General features: G+C 32.6%; 1 protein-coding gene across 24 annotated transcripts in view; it reads left to right on the top strand.

Annotated features, from left to right (window-relative positions):
• si:ch211-80h18.1 overlaps nt 1-9,647 on the top strand; it is a 40,085-nt gene extending 30,438 nt beyond the window's left edge. For 23 of the 24 annotated variants that reach the window (XM_087294464.2, XM_087294462.2, XM_087294458.2 and 20 more), the window contains 12 exon segments: nt 87-119; nt 333-368; nt 469-522; nt 2,151-2,195; nt 3,180-3,230; nt 3,304-3,348; nt 3,429-3,461; nt 5,006-5,050; nt 5,338-5,391; nt 6,476-6,511; nt 6,808-6,852; nt 9,142-9,647. In XM_087294464.2, coding sequence (XP_087150590.2) covers nt 87-119; nt 333-368; nt 469-522; nt 2,151-2,195; nt 3,180-3,230; nt 3,304-3,348; nt 3,429-3,461; nt 5,006-5,050; nt 5,338-5,391; nt 6,476-6,511; nt 6,808-6,852; nt 9,142-9,176 — 512 coding nt within the window. In that variant the 3' untranslated portion in view covers nt 9,177-9,647. 24 annotated transcript variants of the gene reach the window in all.
• The last annotated feature ends 2,532 nt before the right edge of the window (nt 9,648-12,179 follow it).

Below are 12,179 nucleotides of genomic sequence, written 5' to 3'. Positions count from 1 at the left end.
ACACAATACAAAACACAACGTCATCTTATAGACAGACTAATATCCTGGAATGGATGTGAAAAACTGCTGAACGTCTTTCCGAACAGGTGGAGCAGGAGCGGAGACACATCACACAGCTGGTACTCCATCACACGAGTCTATGACATCACTGAAACACGACTGATTTGTTAGCCTTACGTCAATTTTCATGCGTGTTTTCTTGGCTAGTCTAGGATTTACTGAATGCTTGAGCTCAATACGGAAAATATTTCTCACGGCAGGTTTAAAGCTGCCATTAACACACATACAGTAATAATGTTGTGCAGCTTTGTTTTCCTCTTATGTCTGTACAGGAGACCACCATACAGTCAGCTCACTTGCAGATGCAGGTAGGTGGCTTTCACTAATCTGTTTGTGCACATTTTCATCATATATTCTTCTGTTTAGGAGCTTTAGTACAGGATTTTTTGTTTTTTCTGTTATTATTAGTTGGCGCACTTGGTTTAAGTGACCACACTCTCAGTCCTTACGCTGATACAACTGGTAAGCGAACACTATTGGCATATTTCTTTCAAATAAATGAATAAAAGACGTGCAAAATTATATAGGTATATAAGATAACATTTCTTCAAAATTACAAATATTTTACTTTGTTTTTATTTTATTTTATTTTATTTTATTTTATTTTATTTTATTTTATTTTATTTTATTTTATTTTATTTTATTTTATTTTATTTTATTTTATTTTATTTTATTTTATTTTATTTTATTTTATTACAATTGCTCAGAATAATTAATACAGCTAATTCCAACAAGTACTGACTAACTCTTCTGAAGTTAAAACATTGCGTAGTCTAAAATGTTATGTAAACTTGACTGAAAACATTGCATTTTAATTATTTTATACTTATAAATGATAATGTTTTATTCATTTATTCATTCATTTATTTTGGCTTAGACCTTTTAATAATCAGAGGTCGCCACAGTGGAATGAACCGCCAACTTATTCAGCATATGTTTTACACAGCGAATGCCCTTCCAGCTGCAACCCAACTCTGGAAAACATCCATACACTCTTGTAATCACACACATACACTACAGACAATTTTAGTTTATTCAATCTATCTATAGCGCATGTGATTGGACTGTGGGGGAAACCGGAGCACCCGGAGGAAACCCACACCAACACAGGGAGAACAGGCAAACTCCACACAGAAATGCCAACTGACCAAGCCGGGGCTCAAACCAGTGACTTTCTTGCTGTGAAAAGATTATGCAACCCACCACCAAATTTTATTTTATTTTATTTTATTTTATTTTTTTATTTAATTTTATTTTATTGACTATAACAATTGCTCATAATTATTAGTACAGGTTATTCCACCAATTTCTGACGTTTTAACTCTTCTAGAGTTAAAACATTGGTATTGTGTCATCTGCAATTTAATGTAAACCTGACTAAAAACGTTTTTTATGGATATAAATGATAAATGTTTTATTTAAAAATTAAATATTTATCCTCAAAATAATACATAGTAAAACAAAAAGGATCTTTTAATCAAACACAAACACCCAGGTAACAATTTTAGGTTCTAAAAACCTTTTTTTTTTTGCATTACCAGATTTTTTAAATGTTCATTATGTATGTTTTAACATTATTCAATTTTTCATTTTCTTTTTGGCTTAGTCCCTGTTATTAATCTGGAGTCGTATTAACATTATTTTTTGCAAAAAAAAAAAAAAAAAAAAAAAAATTGCTTCAGTCGCATAATAATATTTTCAGAACATAATTTAAAACATTCGCTTCACATTATAATGATGTTCTCAAAAGGTTTTTCTGTCAGCAACATTCATCAACAATAACTAACGATCTAAGAATTTTGGTTACCGGAATGTTCCAGAAATGTTATTTTAATAACGTTGCATACAAACATTTACACAACGTTTAAGGAAGGCTCGATGAGTATAATCGCAAGTTAAAATTTTCTTTGTCTCTTTATTTAAAAATGTTACCTACGTTCAGTTTAATATTATAATTATGGTTTACATCAATTATATTTCCTAGTTTTTGATGCATCTCTTTATCTAAGATATATTTAACATACTCTATAAGATTTTTTTTTTTTAAGTAAAATGTGCTTCATAAATAAACTTGCCTTGTTTTCTCAAAGGACATGATGGTGTCACTGGTGCAGGAGCACAGACAGATATGGCAGGTATTATCTTTAATATTTTACCATGTGTATTTAACAATCATTATGCTTTTTGTGTTTGTAAAAGCACAAATAGGGCATTATTTTTCAGCAGCAATGAGTTTTCTTAGCATAAGCTACCAGCTACTTGGAGAATAACAATATTACAAACTGTGATTTGAATTTTAAAAACCAGACAAAAAGATGAAAAAACAAGGCTGTGTATTAACAGCTCTAATCAAGGAAAGTACTGCAGTCATATTGTTACCCAGAGGAGTTGGGTGACAACGGAGTGAGGATGCATGTGCAGCTTTATTTAGAATCGTCAGACAGGCAATGGTCAATCAGAGATGCAAACGAGTACAGGATTATCCAGAAGCGTAGTCAAGTCACAGGCAAATGGTAAATACAGGTGGCAAACAACGAAAACAAGGAAACAAGGCAAGGGTCAGAGAACACGGAAAGACTAGACTAGGAAATGCTTCGTAGTGTAACAATAATAAGACTCAGCAATGTGTGAGGGAATGTAAGCAGTGTATATAGTTTGAATAATCCGTCTTTGATCAGCTTCCAGCTGTGTGTGTGTAATCATTGGTGACCCGGAAACAGGTGTGTGTGAGGTGCATGATGGGCTTTGTAGTTTATACGGTGACAGAAACATAGTTTAGGTGACGGTGCATGCTTACCAGCGATCCACATGCCTACAGCCTTGTTTATTTTATTTCGGCTAGAATAAAAGTAGTTTTTAATGTTAAAACCATTTTAAGGTCAAAATTATTAGCCCCCTTAAGCATTGTTTTTTTTATTGTCTACAGAACAAACCATTGTTATACAATGACTTGCCTAATTACTTGCCTAATTAAAAAAGTTAAGCCTTTAAATGTCACTTTAAGCTGAATACAAGTATCTTGAAGAGTATCAAGTTGAATATTATATGCTGTCATCATGGCAAAGATAAATCATTCTTTTGTAAAAAAAATAAATAACTTGGTCAATGTTGTGCATCAGGTGCTGCAGGTGAGCCAGTGACTGATGGACAGGCTCAAACAGACCTGACAGGTGAGAAAAACACACACAAATACCCTTCAAATAAAGGTTAAACATCTATATCATGCCATCTCTTATTCTTCAGGACAGGGACACTTAGCTGTGACTGACGGCATGCCAAATTACACAGGTGAGCACGTTTCCTCCGCACATCCAAACAAATGTCAATCTAGCACGGTTTCATGTGTCGTGTGTGTTTCTGAAAAGCAGATTCTGTGCTCGCGACTGGGACTGGATTTACAGGTGAGAGAACTTTACATTACTGAACCAAACTACTAGACGACCAAGACACAAACAAGATATAAATCATTCCAGGAAATTTTGAAATGTGAAAGTAGGCCAGTCATATCGTTTAATTAATTGTGCAAAACATAAACGTGACCTCAATCATTTTTTTGGTGACACAATATAAAATTCATGATGCTCAAATATTTTTGCGGCTTGTTCAAACTACTTGTTTGTAGTTTTTTTTTTTTAGCCAAAACCCAGCTAGAATAGACAGGGAAACGCTCACTAAAGTGAAAACAAGACTCAGTCAAGGATGTGTGTGTGAATGGTTTCTATATAGTCCGAATAATCAGTGATGAAATGCAGCTGTGTGTGTAATCAGGAGGTGAGCGAAAACAGGTGTGTGACTGCAGGATACGATGGGATTTGTAGTCCGTTTCAGTGGCAGATGTGGTGTGTAGAGTGCTCTTTAGTGTGTCTAGTGAGCACTCTACTTGGTGACTGTTACAATATTGCTAGTGCATATTGCTACTCTTGAGGTGAACAGTTAATTTAATCCACTGAAATTTGAATATTTGTTTTTGTTTTGTAATCGTTAATCAAAGTCTGAGCATTTGCTTCCTCGTTTGGAGTGGCGGTGGTTCTCTGTTGACATCAGTTTGACGCTTCAGCCACAATTTTCTTAGCCACGCCCCTCTTACCATTAGTTTGCTATGAGGGAATGATGCGCAAAAGAAAGCCCCGCCCCCTACTCAATATTCCATTTCAGTTGGAAGCACATCAACATACTGAAATAAAAGTGTCAGCAACTTCACGCTGGTTTTAAGAGGGAATAATGTTGACAACTAAAGTACTCCTAGGTGTTTTAAGTTACAAAGCTAAGTCAAAGCTGGTTTAAGATAAGTCTAAGCTGGTTAGAGTTTAATCTTCACTTAGCTAACAAAATACCCATTATTAAAGTAGTTCTGTTATGACAACTCTCTGAGAGATTTAGCCTGGTAATAAATTTGTACATGGCAATGACTGATGTTTTGGTCTTGGTTGAATATACCTGCTATGCTGCTGCTGCTTTTGCTGTACCAAGACTTGCTACTGCCAGTATATTCACAGATATACAGGCTTATTTGGAGTCCCATTTTATTAGTTATATAATCTATCTATCTATCTATCTATCTATCTATCTATCTATCTATCTATCTATCTATCTATCTATCTATCTATCTATCTATCTATCTATCTATCTATCTATCTATCTATCTATCTATCTATCTATCTATCTATCAATCAATCAATCAATCAATCAATCAATCAATCAATCAATCAATCAATCAATCTATCTATCTATCTATCTATCTATCTATCTATCTATCTATCTATCTATCTATCATCTATCTATCATCTATCAATCTATCTATCATCTATCTATCTATCTATCTATCTATCTATCTATCTATCTATCTATCTATCTATCTATCTATCTATCTATCTATCTATCTATCGTGACATGTATGATGCGTGTATGATATTTTGGTATCTCACTGTTCTTGTCAAACTTTCAGATGCCTCAGAGACACATAGTATCATGGTTCAGACAGACTTACCAGGTAAATCAGGTTTAAAACCCTCTGTCTCGTCAGCTGGACTTACTGCGCAGGTGAGCTGCCCTTATAAAAATATACCATGGTAAACGTAGTTTCTGCAGTCAAAATAATGGACAAGTTCTGAAAACCCGCTTAAAGGGGACTCTACATGATTATATAGTGGGATTATATATAGTACATTGGTGGAAACTATGATTACCAAGGTCAATTTTTGCAAGGGATCGCTTACAACGCAGAAGAAAAGGTTAAAAAAGTTGATGGTCAAAGTTAAAAATGAAACTTTTCTGCAGTCACAGGGGGTCCATTCACAGCGGGTTCCTCACAGACAGATGCCATGGGGACAGGTGGGTGAAAACACACTATCAGGGTAAATAAATGTATAATGTTGCTTTTTCACTAGTTTTTTATGGCCCCACTTCATATTAAGTGGACTTAACTACTACATACATCAAAATATAAATACAATACTCTTACATTGTTCATAATGTATTGCAGAACTCTTGAGATCGAGTACGAGTTAGGGTTATGTTTAAACTAAACAAATAGACTGTCAAAAAAGGCTTAAAAACAGCTAGATACCCAAGAGATTCAAGACATAGCTCTTCCTCTTAAATGGCAAGTATTTCATTGTCACCTTTGATAACCCGGAGTCTTTGGAGAATCATCTTTTTGGCTGCAATTAGGCTTTCTTTTGAGTTAAAGGGAGGGCGTCCATTATATTAAAATATCCACACACAAAAATAAATAAATAAATAATAATAAAAACTGGATACAGATTAAATTCTTACTTGCATGACTTTATTATATCTCAAAACTTCTATATCTCCTAAAATGCCGGTCATCTAACAGGTCAAATTCATCAAATCGGTAGTTCTGACATGAATACAATCATAAACCCTTCTGAATTATTAGCCCCCCTGTATATTTTTCCCCAATTTCTCTTTAACCGAAATGTTCAACCCATTTCTATTCATAATAGTTTTGATAACTCATTTATAATAACTGATTTATTTTATTTTTGCTGTAATGACAGTATATAATATTTGACAAGACAATAGTTTTTAGCTTAAAGGGACATTTAAAGACTTAACCAGGCTAAATAGGCAGGTTAGAGTAATTAGGCAAGTCATTGTATAACAGTGGTTTGTTCTGTAGACAATGGAAAAATATATCGCTTAAAGGGGCTAATAATATTGACCTTAAAATGGATTTAAATAAATTAAGAACTGCTTTTATTCTATCTGAAATAAAACAAATAAGACTTTCTCCAGAAGAAAAAATATTATAGGAAATACAGTGAAAAATTCCTGAATCTGTTAAACATCCTTTGAGAAATATTTAAAATTAAAATAATACTAATTCACAGGGCTAATAATTATGACTTCAACTGTATGTCCAAACGTCACATGTTTTGTTCTCCTCTAACAGGCCAGCCTGGTGCTACGGAGCAGACACAGCCAGCTGGTAAGCTTCATTAGAGTTCACACGTGCTTCACTTCAGTCAGTCACTTTCACCTCCACTGACATGTCAGATGGGTCAGTCCAACATATTGCCAGATTACAGTCATAATCGAAGATCTTTATTGGTGTCCAAAAAACCAGAAAGCAAATCTCAAATACCCAAAACCTGTTTTTTTTTTCCCCCAAAAATTGTTTTATTAAAATATCCACATAAAAAACTCCACCAAAAATGTGTTATATGCTGCTGAACAGATGCTCAAGAGCTCTTCTGTTTTGTCTGTTTTGCTTGTTCTGTCCAGTATCAGCAGGTGAACAGTACCACACATCTGGTCAGGGTCCTGAAGGTGGGTCTGAGATTCTCCATCTCGCTACAACATGAAAACATGAACATAATCACGAGGCAGACGCAGAACAAACACAACAAAGCATCTCAGAAATATCAGGATTTTTTTTTTTTTAGAGATATGCTACGGTTCAGAAAAGAAATCATTCAATTTAGTGATGCATAAAATATCGGTGGCATATCGGCAGATAAATGCTTTATTTTGAGATAAAGCATTTCAAATTTTTCTTTAAGATATACTACGGTTTAAAAGTTTAGGATTGCTAAGTTTCTGTTTTTTTAATTATTATAATATTCATTCAATGTAGTGATGCACAATATATCGGTGGCCATATCGGCTAATAAATGCTTTTAATAAACGTTTTAAAATATTATTTCCCCAATAAGAAAATCTGATTTTTCTTGAAAGATATACTACTGTCCTGAAAAAAAATGCATTAAATTTAGTGGTGCACATTATATCGGTGGCTATATCGGTATCACTGATAATACATTATTTTAAAATATCATCTCCTCAATAAGATTTATATACTACTGTTTAAAAGTTTATGATTGCTAAGGTTCATTTATTTATTTTTTTTCTTTATTAAGCAAAAAAAAAAAAATAAAAAATCATTACATTTGGTGTTGTATCTCCGATAATGGGTATTTTTTTAGATATTATCTTACCAAAAAAGAAAATAATTTTTTCTTAAAGATAAACTATTGAAGTTTATGACTGCTAAGGTTTGTTTATTTATTTTTCTTTATGTTATTAAGCACAAATGTATTACATTTAATGATGCACAATATATCGGTGGCCATATCAGTATAACTGATAATGCTTATTTGTTAAATATCATCTCCACAATCAGAAAATCAGATTTTTCTTAAAGCTATCCTACTTTTCAAAAGTTTAGGATTGCTAAGGTTTATTATTTTTTATTTTATTTTACTATTCATTCAATGTAGTGATGCACAATCTATCGGTGGTCATATCGGCTAATAAATGCATTCATAAATGTTTTAAAATATAATTTCCCCAATGAGAAAATCTGTTTTTTCTTAAAAGATATAGTACTGTTACGAAAAAGAAATCATTAAATTTAGTGTTGCACAATTTATCGGTTGCTATATCGGTATCACTGATAATAAGTTTTTCAAAAATATCATCTCCCCAATAAGAAAATACTTTTTTTTTCTTAAAGATATACTATTGTTTAAAAGTTTATGATTGCTAAGGTTTATTTATTTATATTTCTTTATTTTATTAAGCAAAAAAAAAAAATCATTAAATTCAGTGGTGCACAATATATCGTGGCCATATCGGTATCGCTGATAATGCTTATTTCTTAAATATCATCTCCTTAATAAGAAAATCTGATTTTTCTTAAAGATATACTACTTTTCAAAATATTAGGTTTCTAAAGTTTATTTTTTTAATTAGTTTTCTTTTTAAGTTTAATCATGCATAGTATATCGGTATCGGCTAATAAATGCTTATTGTTTTGTATTATCTCCCCAATTAAAAAAAATCACATTTTTCTTAAAGATTTACTACTGTTTCCAACTTTAGGATTGCTTAGGTTTATTTTGTATATATTTATTTCAATCAGCAAAAATGTATTAAATTTAGTGACGCACAGTATATCGGCTGATTAATGTTTTTTTTTAGTATTATTTCCCCAATAAAAAAAAGAAATTGTCAATATGCATTATTTTTCCAAATCAGAACTGCAGTTTATTAATAATTTCGGAAAAAAAGATCTTACAGTTTTCTAATAAAATCAATGTATTTGTTAGCCTTTTGCAATTATCCTTAGAAAAATATCTATATTTCTATTTATATGTAAAAAAATAAATATCTGCATAAAAATATTTACATTTTCTGCCTGTATATCGGTTATTGGCTTCCGAATATGAAGTGTTATCAGTTATCGGTTTTGCTCTCTATAATTAATTCCATCAAAAGAAACGCTCTAATATGAATATAAAATATTCAAGTTAAAGGGATTTCTGAAGCATCGTGTGGCCTTAACAACTGGAAAAATGATCATGAAAATTACAGGAAATATTTATTTTAAACTAAATAAAAAATGAAGAGCAGTTCATATAAATATATATCATTTTTTTTCATTTCTTTATGTATTTTCAGACCGAAGAGACTTAATGAAAGAATTCCAAGTCCAAAACCTTTAACAGAAAGCTCATTAAAAGCATACTAAGTGATTCAAATGTTGTCTAAACGATGTTTGCTGCAAACCGCAGAACTGTGTGCTATTAATGAACTGATGCGTGTGCTTTCTGAAAGGTGCAGAAAATGTGGAACTGGAAGATTCCTGCTGATTTCCACATGAAGCCGCGCGTGAGGTTTCTGCGCTACAGATTTCAGTGTACAGACCAGTACGCCTGGCAGAGGAACCGCCAACCGGCCCGCTAGACTTTAGCTCTCCTTTGTGCGTATGTGTGTGTGTGTGTGCGCGATTGTCTGTTTGTCTGATTTTGGACTATTTAAGCATTCAGAGGATATACTGTAACTTAACGTTTTATTGCGTCTGTTTATAAAAGTGCCCTGTAAGTATTTCATTCATTGGGTAAAAGTCAAACTTTGAGCGAGAGATTATTCGAAATTCGAAATGCATTTGTGTAAATTCAATGGTTTTATTTTTCCTCCCCCCATAAATGTTGCTACTGTGTTTTCCATGCCTAGATGTTTGAGCGATATTCTTCCCAGATGTCACGAATTGTATATTGCTGAATGTATGTCATTTGAAGATAATCTTTACATTAAATTGAACATCTATTTTGAACATCAAATTCAACAATTGTCGTTTTAAATTCTGCGAGGAACCAGGTTAACCTAAACGGTTTACCAACTGAGTATAGTTTGAACTAGGTAATTACCATGAACATCATATAACAGCATTGTTTAATATTGAAAATTGGTGGTCCACCAACCCTAATCAAGGTAACTATGGATGGTTTATTAGTTGATTCACTATATAAACCAGTTTGGAAAATGCTAAGAATTTTTTTGAAGGTGTTTTAACCCTAATTAGCTTGCCTAAGACTATCTAAACCAGTCTGCTCAAGCTATTGACCATTAAAGACCAATAAACCAGTTTAAAATGAATAAATCTGGGGATTTTTTGATTCTCTTAAGTCGAAAACAGCTGGTGACAATAAAGTATACCAACATTAAATGCTACTGACCACAAAGGGCCAACAATACTAGTTTATAACTTTCAGTATTTGAAAAATTTGGTAATTTTTCAATCTTAACCAGGTTACCAAAGGATGGTCAACTATCTAAACCAGCTAATGACCAATAAAGGACCAACATACTAGTATATAACATACAGTTTTTTTTTTTAAAAAGTGATCAACCACCAGCTCAATGTATTAAATTTAAACATTTAATACATTAAAATGTATTAAATTTAGTGATGCACAATCTATTGGCTAATAAATGTTTATTTTTGAAATAGTGTCTCCCCCAAAAAGAAAAGAAATTGTCAATATGCATTATTTTTCCAAATCAGAACTGCAGTTTATTAATAATTTCGGAAAAAAAGACCTTACAGTTTTCTGAAAAAATCAATGTATTTGTTAGCCTTTTGTAATTATCCTTAGAAAAATATCTATATTTCTATTTATATGTAAAAAAATAAATATCTGCATAAAAATATTTATATTTTAGTTTATAACATTCATTATTTGGAAAAATTGGTAATTTTCTAATCTTAACCAGGTTACCAAAGGATGGTCAACTATCTAAACCAGCTAATGACCAATAAAGGACCAACATACTAGTATAAAACATACAGTTTTTTTATAAAAGTGATCAACTACCAGCTCAAACAAGGTTAACCAAGAGAGTTGATAAGCTGGTAGACCACATCAACCAGCTTTTAACAATAAAGTTCCAACATACTCTTTTAAAAGTATGTAAAAATGGTTGATCTACCAAGCCTGACCAGATTAAACAAAGCATCTGATCAACTGATTAGACCAGTCGCGTTCTCAAACTTTTTTCACCAAGTACCACCTCAGAAACAAATGGTCTCTAAGTACCACCATAATGAGCAGTATTGAAATAAAGCAGTGAAGTTGGCCAAATTAAGCAGCTACAGCACTGCACAGTTCAAAAACAAGTTATATTCATATTTATACAATTTTTGATAGATTTTGAAATATATGTTGCATGTACATATGACGTATTTGTAAAACTTTTTGAAAGATAAACATTAACTATGTAGATTGCTTGGGGACCCGTTTTTCTCAGAGGATGTCAAGCTGACAGAACATTGCTGCACTCTGATACGAGTTTTATTAATGGAGAAAATTAAGAAGCACTGCTGTGTTTGGGTGTTCTGTGTTTGAGAAAATTAGTCTAACGAAGTCATATTCTGTTTAAAATATGAAGCTGATCAGTTGATTCTTGTCACGTCACTCGTGGTGCGGCATTCTAAAAAGTTAAGATGTTTTCAACTGGGTACGCCTGGAATACGCAAGCATGTTGTGCTGCAGTTCTTACAAATTTGTCTAGCCTGTGGGTTAAATTTTGACGCTCAATTGACCGAGATGTAACAAGAGAATAAGATCATTTTTAAAAATTGTATTAATTTTATATTTTATTACTCAGTGATTCCTACGCCTACCAAGCTGGACTGAATTGCGCAGATCTCGATGTAATCCGGATGAATAAAAGTGAAGCGTGGTGGATAATGTAGTATTACACATTCCTTTTGAATTTTTCTGACAGTGAATCTACGTCGCTTACAAATAAAAGCTTGTTCAGATGTTTCGAAATCATGAATCTTCTCTATTGCCAAGTGAACGAGATGTAACAAGAGAATAAGGTCATTTTTCAAAATTTTATTAATTTTGTCTTTCATTACTCAGTGATTCCTCCGCCTACCACTAGAAATGAGCCCCCATACCACTAGTGGTACATGTACCACAGTTTGAGAACCACTGGATTAGACCATCTAATCCAGTTTTTGACCAGCTACTGACCACAAAAGACCATCAATACTAGTTTATAACATTCAGTTTTTGGAAAAACTGGTAATTTACCAATCCTAAATAGGTTACCAAGGGATGGTCAACTATCTGAACCAGCTAATGACTAAAAAAGCACCAACATATTAGTTTATAACATAGGATTAAAGCAAAAAATAAAAATAAAAAATGGTCCTCAAGATATTCTAGCTGATCAATTATCTAAATCAGTCAATAATTACATTGAGGACCAACTGGAATCCATGAATAAAGGACCAATTGGAATATATAAAGGACCAACTGGAATCCATGAAAGATCAAGGGAAATAAAAACGAAACTACTTT

Source organism: Danio rerio, chromosome 19, assembly GCF_052040795.2.
Source record: "Danio rerio strain M-AB ecotype USA chromosome 19, GRCz13ab, whole genome shotgun sequence".
In the NCBI taxonomy this organism is placed as follows: Eukaryota; Metazoa; Chordata; class Actinopteri; order Cypriniformes; family Danionidae; genus Danio; species Danio rerio.
This window is presented reverse-complemented; position numbering and strand designations above follow the sequence as displayed.